Source organism: Hibiscus syriacus, unplaced genomic scaffold (assembly GCF_006381635.1).
Source record: "Hibiscus syriacus cultivar Baekdansim isolate YM2019G1 unplaced genomic scaffold, ASM638163v2 tig00110813_pilon, whole genome shotgun sequence".
Classification (NCBI taxonomy): Eukaryota; Viridiplantae; Streptophyta; class Magnoliopsida; order Malvales; family Malvaceae; genus Hibiscus; species Hibiscus syriacus.
The window spans coordinates 1,675,479-1,697,677 of record NW_024062871.1 but is presented as its reverse complement, the minus strand read 5'-3'; the positions used below and the strand labels follow the sequence as shown (position 1 = coordinate 1,697,677).

The 22,199-nt window shown below is 34.6% G+C and overlaps 2 protein-coding genes across 2 annotated transcripts; one reads left to right on the top strand and one right to left on the bottom strand.

Annotated features, from left to right (window-relative positions):
• Positions 1–4,210: 4,210 nt before the first annotated feature.
• Positions 4,211–5,938, bottom strand: LOC120141694 (adenylyl-sulfate kinase 2, chloroplastic-like). The gene is made up of 4 exons (XM_039156491.1): positions 5,681–5,938; positions 4,937–5,077; positions 4,466–4,615; positions 4,211–4,362 (listed from the first exon to the last, which is right to left on the bottom strand). Exons 1-4 carry the CDS (start codon positions 5,883–5,885, stop codon positions 4,292–4,294), a joined length of 567 nt encoding a protein of 188 aa, XP_039012422.1. The 5' UTR covers positions 5,886–5,938; the 3' UTR covers positions 4,211–4,291.
• Positions 5,939–14,794: 8,856 nt separating this feature from the next.
• LOC120141712 (60S ribosomal protein L26-2-like) lies at positions 14,795–15,457 on the top strand. The gene has a single exon (XM_039156510.1). It carries the CDS (start codon positions 14,870–14,872, stop codon positions 15,308–15,310), a length of 441 nt encoding a protein of 146 aa, XP_039012441.1. The 5' UTR covers positions 14,795–14,869; the 3' UTR covers positions 15,311–15,457.
• The last annotated feature ends 6,742 nt before the right edge of the window (positions 15,458–22,199 follow it).

Genomic DNA, 22,199 nt, shown 5'->3' with positions numbered 1-22,199 from the left:
GCTACATCAAGAGGTTCGACAACAACTTCATTATTTTATTATTATACGTTGATGACATGCTCGTTGCAGGCTCAGACATGCAAGAGATTATACACTTGAAGCAAGAATTGTCGAAGCAGTTTGCTATGAAAGATCTGGGCGCTGCAAAGCAGATTCTTGGGATGAGGATCAAGAGAGACACAAAGTCGGAGACTTTGATGTTATCACAAGCTGAGTACATCAACAAAGTACTCTCCAGGTTCAACATGCAAGATGCTAAATCAGTAAGTACATCTTTAGGTGTTCATTTCAGACTCTCCAAAGAACAGTCACCAAAGACGGAGGAAGAACGTGCACACATGGTGAAAGTGCCGTATGCCTCAGCAATTGGAAGTCTGATGTATGCCATAGTTTGTACTAGACCAGACATTGCTCATGCAGTGGGAGCTATTAGCAGGTATATGAATAATCCGGGTAAAGTACACTGGGAAGCAGTCAAATGGATCCTCAGATATCTGCGGGGTACTACAAATAAAGCACTTTGTTTCAAAGGTGGAGATACGATACTGACAGGCTATGTAGATGCTGACTTAGCCAGAAATATTGACATCAGAAGAAGCACTACAGGGTATATCTATACTCTATGAGGAACCGCAGTGAGTTGGGTTTCTCAACTACAGAAGATAGTTGCTCTCTCCACAACTGAAGCAGAATATGTCGCTATTACGGAAGCCAGCAAGGAGGTGGTTTGGCTCCAAAGTTTCTTGGAAGAGTTAGGCAAGAAACAAGAAAAAAAATGTCTTGTATTGCGACAGTCAAAGTGCTATTCATCTAGCGAAGAATCCGTCTTTTCATTCCAGAATGAAGCATATACAATTGAGATATCATTTTATCCGGTCTCTTTTGGAAGATGGGATTTTGAAACTTGAAAAGATTAGTGGAGCTCAAAATCCGGCAGACATGTTGACAAAGACGGTGACTACGGACAAACTGAAGTTGTGTTCAGCTTCAGTTGGCATGCTAGAATAACAAGACCAGAAATGCTGCTGCATTGATCAAGGTGTGAAGACAGATTAAAATCAATCTTCAAGTGGGAGATTGTTGGAAGAAAAGTCAAAGAGGTGGGCAACGCCTGTGTAAAGAAAGAGGCTGCAAAGTCATAGAAAAGGGGGCTGCCGAAAGTGCAAATTAAATGCACAGAAAATTTTCAATTTTCGGTGCAGCTATATTTGAAAGTGAGAAGGGTATATCTCAAAATTAGTCATTGAACTTTAGGGTATTTTCAAAGATTAGTCCCTAAGCTTCAACTATAAATACCCTAGCTCACTTAGCTTCAAAATCATCCCAAAATCTTCCAGTTCTCTCTCAAGTGTGTTTTGTAAACACCTGTAATTTTTTCTCTTTAGTAAAAGATCTGCAGCAGTCCGGAGACGTAAGGACAATTGGCTGAACTCCGTTATCAATTTTTCGGGTATTATTTTTCCGCTTTTATTTCGTATTCTCACTAATCTGGCTATAGGGAAATTACTTGTTACTCGTTTATTTCCCAACAAATGAGATGAAAGAGAAATGAATTAAAAAATTTAAAACTATAAATAGGACATTAATTAAAATAAAAAATAAAATTTTAATAAATTATATTTTTCATTTTAAGTATTTATTTTTTTTACAAATAATAACCTTTTATTTTATTATTATTTTAAACTAAAACTGTTAATATACGTAAAAACTATCATCTAATAAATATTTAACATAGGGTATGTATTCAATTATTTTTAATAAAAAAAATTAATAAAATCTTCTCCTCTCCACGAGAGTCACAAAGCTGAGTTCACGACACCTCTCCTTTTGTCTATTGTATTTGTCGTTTGTTATTCGTCATCCGTTCATGATATTTTGTTTGTTGATTTGCAGCTATGGAAAAGTGAGATAATTAATAAATTCGTAGGTGATACATAGATGTACACTAATCAATCGATCTTAATAGTAAATGAATTATTATTATTTCTTAAATTTTAAATTCGTAAATTATAAATATTAAAGATGTAAGCAACTTGTACTTAACTCAAATTAATAAAAAAACATGCATAGAGAGAAAAGTTTCCCACATGAATATCTTTGTTTCAGTGATATATCTTGAAAAATAATCAACATATGGCCATAAATGAACCAAAAAAAAGGGAGTTTTGTGATGACATTGTTGGTGAAAGGAACTTGATGTTTTGTTTTTTTGTATGTTTTAATCTTTTTGATCCATCTGTTTGTATTGTAAAAAAAGAAGGAATGAGAATCAATGTCCCGCTTTGCCTTTCACTTTGCCAAAAAAGGTCGCTTTCCTCCTGAAGTGGATGCCCCATGCTCGGTTGAGTGGGGAGAGCAAAACAGTCCAAAATGTCCCTAACCTGAAAAATATATATACCAACATATAAATAATTCAATCATGGAAGACGCCTTTGCCTTTTTGCAATGGCATCTCTTTTCAAAATACACGCTGCTGTTCTTGCAATGATTTCAATGTCCAATCACAATGATTTTGTTACCTCCAAGGAGAATGACTTGGCACTTCCAAATGAAAGAAGTGTTGTTGATGATAGTAGAATTTAGCCAGTTGGTCAAAATTTGGATGCTGCTGGAAATTTTCAATGTTTTAGGTGAGTTTCTGGCATGCTACTTGTAGAATTCTGCTACTTTTTTTTTACAGAAAAACAGAATAAAAAAAAAACTCAATCATTGTTCATTGATATTACATTCGAAAGCAAAATGGAAGTATGAAAATGGTGGAACCTATTCCTTTGGCAAAAGTGGTTGACACCACTACCAACGAGCCAGACAAAAACACCAAAATCGGGGACGAATGACACCAACACCAGCAAACCGATTACCGGAACTGTTCTACCGAAGTATATTCCGAACTTTTCTAATCCCGTATTCGAACTTTCAGCTTCATTGTTGTGAAGCTTCTGAAACCATTTTTCTCTTCAACTTCCCTTCCATGATTTTCACAAATAGGGTGAACCATTATTGGGAGTGTAAATACCAACCCCAGGCACATGCCTATCTGTTGCAATAACACCACAAATCGAATATGTAGGATTAAAGAGGCAATGACTATTGAGATATCCATTAAATCTTTATATTAACATTTTATCCTCTAGAATGAGATAACGACATGCAAAAGAGGCAATGGATAAGTAGATAGATAAGCAGGGCAGTTCATTATGTGTAGCAACAGATGATAAGAACTTTTTATATATAATTTTTAAACATGTCCCCAAGGAATAAGTTGAGCTTCTTGAATTGATGGTGGGGGAGGGGGACAGCAGGGCCTTCTACATTATAATAAAGTGTACATTCTAAATTTAGTTTATAGATTTCTGAATATTTAACCTGGACTGCAATCATTGTGAAGATTTAGTGTGATGATATATTTTGTGTTATGGTCATAAGTCGCGTTCTCTCTCTCATGGATTACTAAGAGTCATAGTCATTTCAAACCTTTGAAAATAATTTGTAAAATAAATTTTGATATTCTAATTGATGAATTATGTTTTTCAAATATTAATGAATATACATTTTTAATATATATATACACCATCTTATTAGAGAGTTAAATTTATAAAGTTATTTATGATTAAAATGAGGATCAAATTAAAATAATTTGTAATATTAAGATTTAAATTTATTGAATTATTTTCAAATCAATACTAAATTAATTGAATGTGTAAATATGGAGAACTAAATTTGTTATTATTACAAAATTTAAAACTATCGTGTCAGCAATTCCATTAATTAATTATGGGTAGGTGGTTTGATTGATAATAAAATGAAAGTCTAGTGACTTAATTAACATAAACAATTATTCAGTGATCAAACCCTACAATTTAATGACCCATAGAGTAGTTTATCCAAATAGAATATAATTATCTTTATACAAAGCTATGCCTTTTGACTTAGATTACACGAGAGACTTTAGGCTAAAATCATGGGATTTGATTTAATTCATGGTTGAATTAAATCAGTCCTTCCAACACTGTTTTGGTTACCCGAAATTCTTAGTCTAGCGGGGAAGAATTTTAAAAACTCTTTGAACAGTTCCCTGAGGTTATCGAAATGTTCCTTTTCGGGTGCATTAGGTAGAGGTCGAAATCTCACAAATGTTGCAGCTTGAACGCTTGATTCGATAACTGGTCGGATTGCTTCCTGCTAAAAATTCGCTAATGATACAAATCGATACACCAATAACTTGCCACTCAATCCATCCCCCATTACAAGGCATTAATGAGGCCTAACAAAGGACACCGATGCTGACAATCTAATGCATAATATATATCACACTGGCAATGCAGATGACGCCAGCATCAACAAAGAGCTTTGCTACCTCTCCTGTTTGTGAAACATAACAAATAGGATGTAGAAACCGCCAGAAGAAGAGAACAAAAGGATAAAGCAAAAAAGGACTATGAATGAGAAATCGATCAGCATTTACCAATCCTTCGTATGTTTTCTGCACGATCTTCAGCTTTAAAAATAAGGTCGCGGTTTAACCCATGTCGAACATTATCACCATCAAGGATGTAACTCAACTTTCCTCTAGAATACAAGGATTGGCACAGAGCACATGCCAAAGTGCTCTTCCCTAAATTCATAGACCTCGGTGAGAAACAGATAGAGCAACATAACGGCATAACAGAATCAAATATGACTACAAAGAAAGCCCTCTGAAATGTCAGTTCTGTTGATCTAAGTTCCTGGTTTTGAATTTATAAGTTCCTGAAAGACCAGTGGTTCAATTTTTGGCAACATTTTCGTTGTTGTTTTAGCACATGAGAGTACTAAAGCACACCATAAGCTCATACACCCATCTTATATGGTCTTAGGTAGCAGTAAACAACAAATAAGCTCATAGCAACAAAAGATGAGCAATAATGTGAAAACTCATACAATACTTATAACAAACCTGAGCCACTGAGACCCGTAATCCATATGGCACAACCACTTTGCTGAAGTAACTCTTGCCGATGAACTTTACCAACTGAACTTTTGTGCCATACGATGTTTCCTGCCTTTCCATTAGTAACCATCTGGGATGGATTTTCACCTAGTTAGACGTTTGAAATTAGAACCCTAAGTAAATCCAACCAGAAGGAAACCATAAACAAAGATACCTAGAATGTAGTCTCTCATCTAGGTTGGCAAACTATGTTGTCTATGACAATAAAATGGGATAGATCAAGAACCAATCAGTGCAAAGTAAAAAAAGATTTCAATGCTTACAAGTGTAATACCCAATTAAGTTTTGAAAAAAACTTCAAAAGTCAGCTAATTAAACCCTTCCCCGCCATAGTAAATTCTTTTTATTAGAAGTTAAACAAAATAAACCCACGCCAGCAGAAGATTACCACATCTGGCAGTACCCAGGAATACCGTCTTTTATACCGCCGATAAGATTAAGGTGGTCGTAGATTCCTCTAAGCACATAAGACAGAAAAAGATGGACAAAAGTAGTGAAATAAACAAAGAGTTCTTTTTCTTTGCCTTTCAATTTTCTTTTAATTAGAAGTATATTCAATCAAATACCACCGATGCGGGAAAATAAGAACGTCTCTGAAGTTTGAACCAAATTCTTGACCACAGAAAAAGAGAGATAGAGATTTAAGCATTTATCACAAATGAAAATTATGATATATATATATATAAGTACTGGAAACAACAGCAGCACGACCATTCGTCATCGCGACAGTAGACTCCTCAGTCGCCTGAACCAAGCTCAACTTACCGCCATTCATCCCCAAAGAATGCAACGGCAACTTCACGAAGCCAATCTTTGGAACCGGAACTAAAGGTCCAATCACGGAACCGGAAGAAGAACAAGAAATCGGTGGATGAACCGTCTTGAGTGCAACCATCTTAGTTTTAAAAGTCAGAGAGTGACACTGATTGAAAGAGAGAGAAAACACGAGGGGGATGTCAAATGCTGAAATCACCAATACTGACTGGATTCCTTTCGTTTTTTACATATATTCAAAAGAAAGAAAATATTGAAGGAAGTTGACGCAAAAGGGATGCAGTCACTATAATCTACAAATAAATAGCACTGTGATCAGATTTTCTTATTTCATTATTAATCCTTCTCCTAAGAGCATCTCCAACGTTGTGCCGGAGTGAAGATAAAGATGCACCGTAGAGGCTCTAGTGTTGCGCTAAATGCATCTCCACTTTGAAGATATATGGGTTTGCAACGCTACATGTAGCGTGCTACTGTAGCAACGCTACAAAAATCTGTTTTTTTTTTATTAAATTATAAGATAGATAAAAATACATTGAAATTAGATAAATAATCATACTAATTTTTTGTTTTTTTGTATTTTTTTTTTTTTATTTTTTTAAATTTACAAAATTAATATTATAATAGTTAAATATTGTGAATAAAGTAGAGTTGATGGAAATGTAGAGATAGTGTTGTAGATGAATTATTGTTTAATCTCTAGAGTAGAGATATAGATGCTATAGAGTAGAGATGAGGGCTGGAGATGGCCTAAATTTTTTTGTCTCAATTTACTTATGGGTAAAGTATACAAATGGACTATCGATTATAGTATACTACTATATTGAGTTTTTCGACTATTAAAAGTTATAAAATTGTCATTCGGCTATAGAATGTTACTTTGTTGAGTCTTTCGGCTATTAAAAGCTACAAAATGATTACTCGACTATTCATTTTATTCTAAACTCGTCCTTTTCCGTTAAAAAATTAACGGTCATCTGAGTTAGACGTTACCATACTACCTAAGATATGATAAGGAATGGACCTAGAGGGGGCGGTCGCCCCCATAAAAATTTTAATTCTTATATAATTTAGATATTTTTTTGTATTTTCTGTTAAAAATTTATTTTCACCCCCTATAATTTTATAAATTCGTCTCCCCTTTAAAATTTTATAAGTTTGCCCCCTCTAACATAAAATTATGCATCCTTCCCTGCATATGATAGTTGTTTGAAATTATCATATCATATTTTATCATATCTTAGTCATCAGGTTAATGTTCAACTTAGAATGTCTTTAATTTTTTAATGGAAACATATGAGTTTAGAACATTATGAATAGTCAATTATCCATTTTGTAACTTTTAATAGTCGAGGGATTTAACAAAGCAATTCCTTATTTTATAATTTTTAATATTCAATGGACTCAACAAAGTAGTATATTATAGTCAGGAGACAATTTGTGTACTTTACCTTTTAATTATTTAGCGTTATTAATATTATTATTTAAGTGTATTGTCTATTACCATAAAAAATATATTATTTAGCATGTGTTGCAAAATTTTAAATTTTTTATTGAAAATAATTTTATTTAAAAAAAATATTCATTTCAAACTTTTTACTTATACCGGTGGTCATGGGCGGACCCAGGGGGTTGCCAGGGGTAGCCCGGGCAACTTTGTGATTTGTAGGTAGAATCCCCATATTCAGTTAAATTCTTATAGAAAAAAATTGTGCAATAAAATTGTCTACTTAGTGTTACTTTTTTTTTAATTTTTTCTAATTAATACAAGTATCACCTTTAATATTGTGCAACCCCTAAAAAATTTTATAAGAATATTTTTGTGCAACCCCTGAATTTTTGTCATGAATCTGCCCATGCCGGTGGTCGATCTTTTCCGTCGCTTTTGTCAACGAACAACCATTTAAGTGGACCTCCAATGTTGTCATCGATGTCACCAACCAAATCTCCGTTTATGGCAAGAAGAAAATTAAAATTAAAATCCTTAATTTTAATCTTAAATCTCCTAAAATTTATACATCCTAAATACCTAAATCCACCATCACCCTAGTGGTCGACAACAAGATAAGAGAGATGATAAAAAAAATAGAACCACGATTAAGAATATGGGTTTTTTTAATAATAATTTTAGATAAATCATATTTTTTAAAATATATATATAATAATATTTTTAAGTTTTTTTAATAAATTTTTTATAAACGTGGTATGTGTCAAATAATATAATTTTTAACATATGTTATAACTAAGGTACCTAAATGATAACATTGATAACGTTAGACACTTAAATTGATCGAAAAGAGTTTAGATACGTAAATAAGAGAAGAAATATAATTTGGACACCTTTTGTGTTAAGTATTTGTTTTTATTTTAAAAATAATATGAATTTCATTTAATCATATATGATATCAATAAACACATCTCAAATACATTTTACAACATAATAAATTATAATATTTTATAGAAATCAATCAATTAATTAATAATTGAGTTAGTGACACGAGGTTAAATAATTATAAATATCTAATTATTAAAAGTAGAAATTACAAAAAAAAATATGTAACAACCCAATTATTAAGGCCATATGTATATTGGTTGATAGTGATCATTATTTAGGTGTGTTAGGCCAAATGTCATTTTCAGACAACTAAGGCCATAGCAATTATTATGGCTGAATTTAGCAGCTTATCAATCGATCCTATAAGCGGGTTTTGTTCTTTAAATTTTATTTTCTACAGCAAACTCACTTCATAGGAAACCCATATCTGCACCATTCCCATGTTTTACATATATGGATTCGGAGCTTTTAACATCGGGAAGCTCGCGAACGGAACCAAGGTCGTGATTTTATTGAAGTTCGACATGAACGAAATGTTGTCGGGGGATGAGAAGTACCGTGCCACTTGTCTTCCCCTTGTGCCACCTATACTCTTGGCGTTGGTGAACGATGCTGACGAGATACGAAAGAAGTACGACAGCGTAGGGTTGTTGCTGTCGCAACTCTGTTTCAGATTCGCCGCCTTTTTCGACCGTTTGAGGTCACGACTGGCCTGGAAGTGAGGTCGTCGGATCTGTGTGGCTACTGCCCCCTAATTTTGACGTCGGCAGCTCCTAGTTCTTGAACTGAAAGATTATATTATGGCTCAGGTTAAGAATCAAAAGGGCGTATGTTAGTGGAAGGCGGTGGTTGTCGACGGGAATGAAGGGGATGATGAATGATGCATAAGGTCCATGGCTAACCTGCGTAAAAGAAGAGAGGTGAGAAATGTTTGAATTTGTGTAGAATAATTCGTAGATCAAAATCAATGGAGATTTTGAAAACAAATAAATTAATAAATAAATGTAAATTGGTTCAGAGTGCACATGGCTTTGAAAAGTGAAAAGGGAGTAATGAAAGAATTCACGTGGTTGTGGGGAATTGTAGATGACATGCAAAAAGGGGTAAACCACAAGGTATGTCATCCAAGTTTGGTGAGATATTTACCTTGTCTCTTAATTTTCAAGTGGTTATAGTTATGACATTATAGTTTTTACAAGATCAATTTAGTACATGATGTTAGTAATTAAATATTACTAGCTCTTCAAGTTTTTAGTTATGCAAATTGGGTTTCCAAATTATTATTTCAATTCTAATAAGCTATATTTATGGCAAGGGAAATTATTTGGATACGAGTTAGTAATTTTGATGGTCTGGTTCGTGAGAAAAAGATTGGAAACTAGAAATCAAGTTGGTGAAATTAAATTCAAGAGTCATATTTTGGGTTTGTTGACGTCCTGAGTCCAATTCCGAAGTCTGTATTGCCAAATTAGAACCCCGTAAGTTGTTTTTCATTGATTAATCACCCGATTCGATCCGTTTTTCATAATTAAGCCTCATTTTTTATGAAAGTTCTATTGTTATATATTTGAGGAATTATTGGAAGTTGAATTAAAGATCGAGGGCGTTCGAACAAAATTTATATGGTCGATCAGTATGACACAAAAATCGAGGTAATACTTTACTACCTCTTTATGCTTTATGGAACATGTTGATATTGGTAAATGCATGAATAAGATAATGTTGGTCACTTTTGTGGAGTTGATTAATTTATACACTCGATATGAATGTGGTAGAAATTCAGTAACTGAATACGGATCGAATGACTAATATAAGAAGAGATTGAGGAATTGTTAGAATTAAATTATAAGTTTGTGAATAGTGATAAAGAAATCAGCCATGGATTTGTAACTTATATTTTATATAATCAAAGGTTAAATGTTAAAGGTACTTGGATGGGAAATTATGAGAATACTTCGGTAGGGTAAAATTACGAAAATACCCTTATGTTGTAAGATGACAATAATTGTTCCTGGAAGTTGGTTAATAACTCTAAAAAGACATATTGATCCGATAAAATTACATATGTGCAAAAGAAATGCTAGTTTTGCTTAGAAAATTTGAATAACTGGTTTTTAACCCCAAAAGAGTTTGTGCAAAATACTATAAGTTTGTTAAGGAATCATTTCAAGATCAAAGAATGTTCGGGAAAGCAATTAACCATTGGATCTGTAAAGTATAATTATTTTCGTTAAGAATTAATACCGAAATTATATGGTTAAGAAATTATGAAAATGCCCTTGAGAGGTAAAAATAGTCCAAGTTGACCCTGAATGAGAAAGTAACATGAGAATTTGTTTTTAAACTGATAAATTATTGATTTGATTGTTGAGATTCTATTTTTGTATGGAAAATTTTTGATAATCCGTTAGTAACATCTGAGAAGGCATTTAACCTGGAAATCTCCGACTTGAGTAAGTACATGAAGAATAATAATTTATCGATGATGATATTTTGTCGGAATAGTTCGAAGGGACTGCCATAAATGATAAGTTTGAATTAAATAATAAAACTGGACGGAGAAAATGATTGAAATATTCTAGATCTGTAAGATGACCAAAATACCCCTGTAATGGAAATGATTAAAGAATATCACCAAGCTAGGAATGAATGGATATCCTCAAGCTTTGAAATGAATGGAAGATCACTGAGCATAAACAGGACCAAAATACCCTTTTGTCCTAGACTAAGTAAATGTCTTGGATTATTTAAGAAATTTAAATAAACATGGATGTTGTTTTGCTCTTAAAGGTTATAGATCGCATCTTAAGCCGGTCAACCAATGCTAGTGTTGTATTAATACTTGAATGGCATATGAACCACTTGAATGCTTGTTCATTTCCTCAAGTTTGAATTGATGATAATTTTGGAAGTACTCAACTCAATGCTAGAGCATATTCGATAGTAAGTAATGGATATCCGTAAGATAAATCAACCACGAATACTAAAATGACTCTAATATATGACTAAATTGAACTGAATGGAAATGCAATATGTATTTGGAATTCAGAAATGTCTGAATTACTCTGGAAAACTCTGAAGTAACAAGAATAGACATGATTGTTAAATGAACTAAATAACCTCAATGAATGAGGATTAAATAAGTGATTTGGATGAGTCTGGAAACACTGTTGAACTTACATGATGAATTGTCTTTATGGGTTATGAACAATGAATCAAGTACGTCTGTATTTCCTGATATCGTTGAAACATGGAAATGAAATAAAGACAGTTGGGAGATCTATTCAGCGATGATTAAGGGGATGATCTATGGATCTGCTTTATGGTATTAAAGAGTGAATACACTAGAAGGATAATGAATTGACTTGTTGACATGCATCAGATTGAGAGTTGTGTAACTCGAGTTGTTTGATAAACGGTCGATAGTCATAGATTGTAAATGACTTGAATCTTTGATTCTATATTTTCATCTAAAATCACTTCGGTCATATTTGAAAACGCAAGTAACGTAGAAGGAAAAGATTCGGAATACCTCATTTGGTTCAATTGGGCTGAAATCCTATGAATTCAAAGTATATTTCTGAATACCCCTGATTGTTTGGGTAATGGAATCACTCGCAGTAAATCTGAATTTAGAATTATTATGTATAAAGGTTCTTGAACGTTTTCCTGGTGCACATAGAAACTTAGTGGAATTCTAAAGTATCAATCTGAAATGTCTGATTAGATCGGTTAGAAATCGATTCTCTTCAATAAGATCTTATTACTGGAATCCGATCAAATTGCACAAGTTCATGTTATCCATATTGATAACTACAAAATACATCTGAAAAATATTTGGATTCTCTAGTGTGTTCCTTATATTTTGAAAAATTGTTTTATTGTTTTAACATGTGGTACACTGAAATCTATGGTTACTGTTTTATGGATGCACCGACTTAATGGATTTGTATCATTGTATAAAATATATCTTGGAGATACAGATTTGTAAATTACAGCTCTGATCAAGCTGGAAAATTTTTATGGACCTAATGTGACTCTTAGGTAGGCTCTGCGGCCCTGAGATCATTCTCGGGTCCCTACGGCCCTAAGATGTGTTCTTAGGTAGGCCCCACGGGCCCGAAATCTATCTTGGGTAGGCTCTCAAGCCCTAAGATATTCCCTTAGGTTAATTCTTTGTAAGATGGTTTTAAAATACGAGTTTAAAAAGCTCAACTACAGTATGGTTTATGGGATTTTACTGAACTATCATTTGATTAGTGTACCTATTATGGTTTTATCGTATTGATGGAACACACTAGGCATCCTATTTGACCTCATGAAAACGTGATAGTATGAATGGTTTCTTATGAACTGAGATTCATGGCTTCTACCCGATGAACTACTAATGGAACCCGAGATTATTCCACAATTGGTATACGTTTGATTCAATAAGGAAATTATGGCTTCCCATTTATCTACATGTCATGTAGCATCATCTGGTAGTTCTGTATTACTGAGCTTTCCGAAGCTCACTCTATTACTCACCATTGCAGGTTAAAAGAATTGTACCAGTGCATCTATCGAATTCAGTAAGGGAGCTCTTCTGGCGTTGTTTGCAGAGTATGGTATATGTGATTAAGGGGCATGTAGATTGTATTTTGTTTTATATATGAGTTTGAAAAACCTGTTTAATTTCTGAATAATAATAAATCATTTTATGATTTTACATATTTTAAGAAAAGTTTTAAATTTTTTCACTATTTTTACAGTAGGTCGCTCCGATGGCCTAATGTGACACTCCAGATCGGATCGGGCTATCCGCATCGGTATGAGGGGATAACAAAATATTTCTATCTTTTATTATTTTAATTAATAAATTTATTCTAAAAACTATTCATATCATTCTTAACTACTCTTTTAATTTATAAATACATAGTTCTCTGGGTTTTTTTTTTATTTCACCATTTAAAATATTATGTAAATCAATCAATCAATAATTGAGTATTTGAGTTAGTGACATTAGGTAAAATAGTTACAAAATATTCATTTAATTAAAATATAGATTACAAAAACTTTTATATCCTTTTATTGTTTTCAATTATAAATTATTCTATACTTTTAATGTTTTTTCCTCTTAGTTTTCTCTCATTAGTAAGTCGATCATCTCTTTTTCTTTTTCTTTTTGTTGATCGGGAGTGCCATCAACTTTAATGTTAGTTGCCGACCATCGATATTCTTTATTTTCTTTTTATTTTTTCTTATTTTTTTATTTTCAATAAGTCTGTCTGTATGGCATGTTTTATTTCCTCTGCATTTATGACACGTTTTTTCTGTCTTTTGACACGTTTTTCGACCGTTTGATCATTGTTTTCACTTTTTTAAGTATTGATTAGATAACGTCACGATTGATAAGATGATGCTTATTTGTTATAATGTTGATCTTCTCTGTTTGGACCCTTCGATTGGATTTGGATTCTCATTATATGCTCGTGGATAGTTTTTTACGTCGTTCGAATTTGATTTGTGATTTGTTGGTGATCTTTCAATAGATTGATTGTCTTTTGTGGTTCATTTTCCGATGAGACCAGATATATTTGTATCTATCTTTGTTCGAGTTTTCTTAGTTATACGAATTGTCCTAATTATGTGTTTATTGATGATTATGATTATACATTTTTATTGTAATTTAGAGTATTTCTTATTTTGAATAAAATTAGTGATTTCTTTAAAAAATAAAAATTATTCTGAAAACTATTCATAGCATTTTATGTAATTTTTTAATTCTCACACACAACACATATATATAAAATATTTAATAGTTGTATCAATTTTAATATTTTGTAAAAATTATGATAAAATAATTTATTTTGTTTGAACAATTTTATATTAATTTTTTGTTAATATTCGACAACACTAATATTTGGTTACTAATTGTAGCCTCTAAAATAACTAATGCATCAACATCAATTCGCGATTTTATAAAAAGAAACTCTCTAACATGTCTTCCACTGCTGCAAATATATCAACCATTGAATTTTTGTTCTCCGAATTGAGAAATCATGACTTTCCATTTTCCTTCCAACAATATTCTACGTCCTTATCACCAGCATTGCAAATACGACATTCTTTCTGGCCATATGACGATGAATACGCTCCGTATTCGCTAATAACCTTCCACTTAAAGCCAACAGAAAAAAAACACTCTAATATAATATTTATACTTTGTTAAAGTGTTTAATATAGTACTTAAACTATCATCATTATGTATATTATTATGGTATTTGAATTAACACCACCGGTAAGTGTTATGTTTAATAAGTAATTTTATATATCATTATGGTATTTAGATTATCATTGTAAGTGTTAATTCAATTAATGAAAATTCATAAGTACTATAATAATACATTTCATGATAATTCAATTATCATATTAAATATTTTAAAATATAAGTATCATATTATATATTTTATCAAAGGGTATGTTTTATATTGGACATCTTAAAAGTACATGTACCACATTTAACATTTTACGGAGATACATGTACCATAAAGATATTTTAAAATTGTAAAAGACTAAAAAGCCAAAAATAAAGTTGGGTCACAAAGATGGAAGCCTACCTAAAAACTATATAGACCCATAAAGCCCAAATGATAACAATACCAAATTAGCCCTAGTTCTCTAGGCCACTCTTAACACCATATATTTTCACCAAACCCTACTTCTCCACTTTCACCATTGGCCGTCGCCTAGTCGAAGAGGAATCCTAAACTCAATCTCCGGCGGCAAAAATGAAGTTCAACCCACGAGTCTCCTCGTCTAGACGCAAGAGCCGCAAGGTCCATTTCACGGCACCCTCTTCCGTCCGCCGCGTTTTGATGAGCGCACCACTGTCATCCGATCTGAGGTCCAAGTATAATGTCCGGTCCATGCCGGTCCGTAAGGACGACGAGGTCCAAGTGGTTCGTGGTACCTACAAAGGACGCGAAGGGAAAGTTGTGCAAGTGTACCGTCGCAAATGGGTGATTCACATCGAGCGCATCACGCGGGAGAAAGTGAACGGTTCGACCGTCAACGTTGGGATCAACCCATCGAAGTGTGTTATCACCAAGCTGAGACTCGACAAGGACCGGAAGTCGTTGCTGGATCGTAAGGCTGAGGGACGTGCCGCTGCTGAGAAGGATAAGGGTACTAAATTTTCTGCTGAGGATATAATGCAGAGTATCGATTAAGGTTTGAATTTGTTATCATTTAGGGAATTTGCAACTTTTCAATTTTAGTTTTATGGCTTCTTTTTTCATGTTATCAATCGGTAATGCGATGATGAAACTGAGTGTTCTTGGACTTAATGCTATATGTTGCAATTTTGGATATTTTGCCTCTTCTGTTGTGGGTTGTAAATGTCATTTCTTTTCAACTGGTTAGTTTATAATCTATGTAAAATTGTGGGTCTTTTTGCATTAATTTGAAGTGTCAGCTGATTAAAATTAAATGTCATTTCTTTTCAACTGGTTAGTTTATAATCTATGTAAAATTGTGGGTCTTTTTGCATTAATTTGAAGTGTCAGCTGATTAAAATTTATTTGGATGAAAAGAACTTGCATAGCTATATTTTAATAATTTTGGTGAATAGGATCTGTTCATCCACTTTTCAGTAAGAGGTGTGACTACAATAAAAATTACATAATTTTAGTTTCATAAAGCAAAATGATTGATTGATTATCTATTTTAGTTGTGTATAAAATTCAATGAGTTATCTGAATATTGTATCTCAACAAGGGAGTTGTAAATTAAGCTTTGGTTTCAAATTCCCCTGAGATTGTTATTACAACTCAGTACGGCACACATGGCACATGATAAGAAGTTATACGAATGAGTCAACTCATATAACATAAAATTTAGTTGACCCTATTCCCATATATAATGCGATATGGGGGAGATAGGATAGTAGGTTACCCCAACGTCAGGTTGAGAGCATCTTATGTGGAAGACCTCCTTTATGAATTGCCCTCAGTGAGACTCGATCCCACGACCACACTTCTCAACTCATATAACATGAACTATTAAAATGCCAAACCTTGTAATAAGTATACATCAATTTAAACCATGTGACACAAAGATGGTATAGTATGATACAAAATATTTTTTCGAACAAAATAATTGGTTGCATAGCGTATCCTTTTAAAATGAGAACAGTCGATTGAAACAATTTTGTTGCTCCGGGTGCTGGCGGTTCACGATTTTTAATTTAGACGAGAAGTCATCGTCCGTAGCGCGACCAGGTTACTGTAGCAATATGGCGAATGTTTCTCAAATTCCTCGTTCAGGAAGCATCTCATCACCCTTGGAGAGATCCAGTTGTAGGGTAGAGGTGTTTTTGTCGTGGTGAAAACAAATGTGATAGACTAACTTCCCCCTTGCCAGAACAAAGACATCTCAATGCTTTATCGGAGGCATCTCAATATTTTTTGGAGGAAACTCCGAGCTGTATCAACAAGAGTGAGAGGCATCACTACATTAGTTGGGGAACTTGGGGTTCTGGATGCATCTCAACAGTTCTGGGGTGGGGACATCTTGACAATCCGTTAGAGTGGAGGCCCTTGACTCTTATGTCGTTTTAGGATGTGATTATGTAGTCTGAGAAGAGCATGAGGCATCTCGACATTGTCCGTCCAGGTAAAGAAGGCTACCTAGTTTCCAGCAACACACTACGTGGGTGCGGAGGCATCTCCACGTGTATTATACACGACAGGTAGAATTGAGGCATTTTTACCATAGTAAACCCAGAGCAAAGAGGGTATCTCCACGCCTATCTTACACGGTAAGAGGAACTCAACGCCCTTTGGGTTAATACGTGATCGTAAGTTGGGGGAAAGGCAACTCAACGCCCTTCGAAGGTAACTCAGGGTTATCTAGGTACAGAGGTAGCTCAACGTTTCTACAGTTAGCGAGCGGAGGAAAGTTTGGGGTAAAAGTGTTTTAAGATAACATTTTTTTAATAACATTTGCATATAACTTATTTTGAGCTTCAATTTTTCATTCATCACTTGATTATTTTGAGCATATTATGTGTCATTTTAAAGATTCATGAAATATAATATAAATCATAATTTTATTATTAAAAAAATCCATTATTTTTCCGACATTTCTTTCCTTCCTTTCCCACCCAATCCCCAAACAATTGAGAGAGAAAAAAGGATAGCGAGTGTCATCAAATGAAAACCAAACTTCGACAGAAACCATAATGCATATTGTGTTAATAGATGTGGATTTCATATATTCATTCATATTCATTACCAGAATAGATTGTGTGCTTTTGAGACTTAGATAAAAGGAAGGCGGCTGTGTTTGTAACAACCTGGAAAATTGGAAAAAAAATTAATTAAGTAATTTGGTAAAATTTGAGGATTAAATTGAAAGTTTTTAAAATTTGTAGTTTGTTTTAGAGTTAAAGGAAATTCAGGAATCAAGCCCTGAATTTACCCAAATAGTATCGACAAACACTCTATTAAACGTGATGAATTGGAATTGCGGGGTAACTCAAAAGCATAATTGCTAAAATTTCCTCCTCCAACGCCCAACTTTCAAACACGATCCCGACGTCGTCCGACCACCGATCGTCAATTTAAAACCACCATCGTGTTCGTCATCGAGCGATGAACACACCCCTTAAATTAATTGAAGTTAAACGCTGTTAAACGCCATGAATTTTGATTCAAAGTTTCGGCTTTTTTTAGCACATCCGTCGGTAAAATCTTAAATTCATCGCCGATCGTTGCTCCGTTTTCGACACCTCCCGTACCATCGTGTTCATTGTGTCGTTTCGAGTTCGTCGATGTCCTCATTGTCTCTGTCGACAGCGGCGCGTGAGGGAGGTCAAGCGGTCAAAGTTTCGGATTTGTTGAAATTGAGCTCTCTGCCGTTCAAAATTGTGAGCTGAACTTTGTAAGTACCTCAAAATCGCTTAAAATAATTTTAGGAAAATTTTCCGTGATTTTTAGGACACTAGAGGACGACACACGTGCCCCTACTCGTGGGGGAGCTTCGAAATCAGTTTGGTCAGCTTTGACCGGTCCGAATCGATTCGACCCGTTAGCCCAACCCGACCTGTTTACCGTTAACCATTAACCGATCGTTGACCTTTGATAGTTGACTTTGACCAAAATGTCAAAATTTTTGAAAAATCATATTTTAGATTTTTTGACGTCCTGAGCCCGAATTCAAAGTCCGTTTTTTAAAATTCGAACTCGGTAGCCTTGAAATTGTCAGTTAAACCCGTTAACTTTGACTTTGACCAAAAAGTTAAAAAATTTAAAAGTCATATTTTATGTTTTTCGACGTCTTGAATCTGATTCCGAAGTCCGTTTTGCCAAATTCTAACCCGAAAGCCCCGAATTAAGCTCGTTAGCCCAAAATGCTTAGTATTTTTAGCATTTTTGATTATTTATTTGAGATATGGTTATGGAATTAATCCAATAAGATATTTTATTAAGGTACTCGTGTTTCAGCTGAGCGATGATCAGTTAGGTTCGGTGTTGTCCGTTCGTCAGATCAGCCCGAACTGCGTATTACGAGAATTACCCGTATGTTTCCGTAAATTATTTAAATAAAGGTTAAGATTATTCATATTAGGATTCAAATATGGATTTTTCTTATTCGTAAGATCTAACGCTGCAGTAGAGCTTGATCGACAGACCCAGTAGTAGGCTTCCCTATCTGATTTCTCAGACTGTTACAGGTGTGTTTCCTGACAGTGTTACATTACTGTTTTAAAATATATATTTGAATAATGTGTATTTGATATCTGATTTACCGCATATTTCTGATATGATTTCTGGTTACGGTATTTTGTACCGATTTCTGAATACTGATTATCCGACATCTGAATTATCGTACATTACTGATTTGATTTTTGATTTTCGAATTTCTGTATATGGTTTCCAAGTATGAAACATTTTCATGTTTAAAGAATTAATCATTGTTTTCACTCGAATATATTCATGTTCATTTCTGTCATTGGGGGTATTATTGAAGGAAATATATCTGCAGGTTCATCGGCTTTGTGCTCAGGGCCTTACTGGTTGTGTGGGTTGGGTGTATGGTTCTGGGGAACCTACACAAACAGATTGTGAAATGATGGAGGTAGTGTACATGTTTTCAAAACATGTTGCATAAACCGATTTTATTGAAAAATTTTATTAGTATGTTTTTATACACTGTATGGAGCACACTGAGCTTTTTAGCTCATTTTGTAAATTTTACCATTTTTCAGATCACAGCAGACCGTAAATTAGCAGATTTGGCATCAGGGGAGATTAACTACTTTTACTTTGTACGAACATATATCTCTATATGTTTTCCAGTTGTATTTGGTGACATGTATTTTGATATCATTTTGGATATATCTGTATTATCGATATTTTGTTCCGTATTACCGCTAATGTTTTATATGTTGTTTTAAATATAAAAAGAATCTCTGAATGAGATATGTGACCACTTAGGTTTGGGTCTAGCGTTCAGGCTGGGTCTAGGGGTTACATTTGGTGGTATCAGAGCTTTCGATTTTAAATATTCGGACTGTGGATGAGTCCTAAACTCTGGATTTTTAAGAAATTTAAAAGAAATGTGTCACTTTATTTTATGAATTAATTTTTTTCTCGAGATCCCTGATGCTAATCTGACATATGTTTCAAATTCTTTCTGTAGAGCCTTATATATCAAACGATGAGTGTTGCCAGAGGTCGTAGGACAGGACGTGGTCGTGGTCGAGGGCGAGTCACTCGACCTTCTGTTACGATAGACGATCTGATGTCACCACGTGATCCTCCTATTCCGTATATAGATCTGACCATTTCTCATGATGATCAGTTTACTCCTGTGAGAGACTCTCCCGTCACTGAAGATGAAGATACTGACATGAACAAAGACGCCATTAATAGAGCTATCTTTCGCATGTTTTAGAGAGCTGCTAGAGCCCCTAGTAATATGAATGCGGTCGAGATTTCAAATTCTTTGGTAGCTGCTGGAGTAGTTCTCTTTGAGGGAATTACTAGGGGACCTCCGATAGATGCTGAGTATTGGCTGGAGGACACAGAGAGGATTATGGATGAGATGGATCTGAGGCCTGAGCAGAAGTTAAAGAGGGCCCTAACTGTGTTGAAGAAAGAGAGCTTCAGACGGTGGTAATCGATTTCTAATAGTATTCCAAGGAACTAGTTAACATGGGATCTTTTTAAGACACGTTTTTGGAGTCGCTACATCGGGGAGAGATATCTGCAGGAGCGGCACTAGGAGTTTCAGAATCTGGAGCAGAGTAGCATGTTTGTTATGGACTATAAGGTTGAGTTCATTTGATTAAGTCATTATGCTCCTGGACTTGTTAACATTGAGACAGATCGATGCTTGAGGTTCGAGAATGGACTCAGGTATGAGATCAGGAGTCGAGTTACTACCCACAGGGAGAGGAATTTTGATGCATTGGTTGAGATAACCAAGACTGCTGAGGAAATTGAGCAATTGGGTATGGAGCATAGGAGATATAGAGATAATGATCAAAACCAATTCAGGAGGCCTTCTGGTTATGTTAATTCTTCTATACACCCTAGTAAGAGAGGCAGGGGTGAGTCTTTTCAGAGATGTGGGGCGAGCGTCAGGCCTGTGGCATCCGGTTCTTCAGCTGTTCATCCTTCTAGACATAGTGGATTTTCTAGGTTGTAACCTTTGCAAACATGTAATCATTGTGGGAGATCTCATTTTGGGGAATGCATGAGGAAATTAGGTATATGTTTTAGATGTGGCTCAAGTGACCATATGGTGAAGGATTGTCCAGAGCTAGCTTATACAATTCAGACGCCAGCTCGAACTCCCACACGTACTCAAAGTACTGTTCAGACTCCTGCAGGTGGTAGTACTCAGGAGAGATAATCAGGATCAGTTAGTAGAGGTTGAGCATCTCAGAGTAGGGGTCCAGTTAGATCTGAGGCCAAACAGCCTGCGTTGGTTTACACTGCTAGACTTCGACAGGATCGCGATGAGCCTAATGTGATTTCAGGTACTGTTACTATTCATTCAGTTCCCTACTTTGCATTGTTTGATAGTGGTTCTACCAATTCCTATGTATCATATTTCATTTATGAGGGTCTGAACGTTCCTGTTGAGAATACTAAGAATTCGATGATTGTTCAAAGTCCCTTAGGCAAGTCCATAGTGTTGGATCGTATTTTTAGAAAATGTCCTATAGAGATCAATGAGGAGATTTTTCTGGCTGACCTGATGGAGTTACCTTTAAAAGAGTTTGATTTAATTCTCGGCATGGATTGGTTGGACAAACATCGAGTTAATCTCGATTGTGAGACCAAGAGAGCTGTTCTGAATACCCCGAATAACCGAAAGATTATAATGATCGGAGAACGTCGTGGATTTTTGATGAATGTTGTGTCTGCTTTGGTAGCTAAGAATATGATCAAGAAGGGTTTCGAGGCGTTTCTTGTTTATATTTTGGACACTAGAAGTTCTCAATTTGATATTGAAGGCATCTGGATTGTCAAGGAATTTTCCTATGTTTTTCCTGAATAGTTGTCTGGATTACCGCCAGATAGAGAAGTTGAGTTTGGGATTGATGTCTATTATGGTTTCACCCCGGTTTTAATGGCTCCTTATCGTATGGCCCCAAAGGAGCTTAAGGAACTGAAAATCCAACTCAAGGAGTTATTGGATAGGGGATTTATCCGACACAGTGTATCATCGTGTGGAGCCCCGGTTCTTTTTGTTAAGAAGAAAGATGGGACATTGAGACTCTGTATTGATTATAGGAAACTAAACAAGCTCACGGTTAAAAACAAATATCCTCTGCCCAGGATCGATGATCTATTTGACCAATTTCGAGGGGATTTTATCTTTTCAAAAATAGACTTGAGGTTTGGTTATTTTCAATTGAAAGTGAAAGATTCTAATATTTTGAAGACTACTTTCCGTACTCGGTATGGGCATTATGAGTTTTTAGTGATGTCATTCGGGTTAACAAATGCCCCTGCTGCTTTTATGGATCTGATGCATCGAATGTTTCGACCTTATTTGGATCAGTTTATAGTTGTGTTCATCGATGACATACTGGTGTATTCT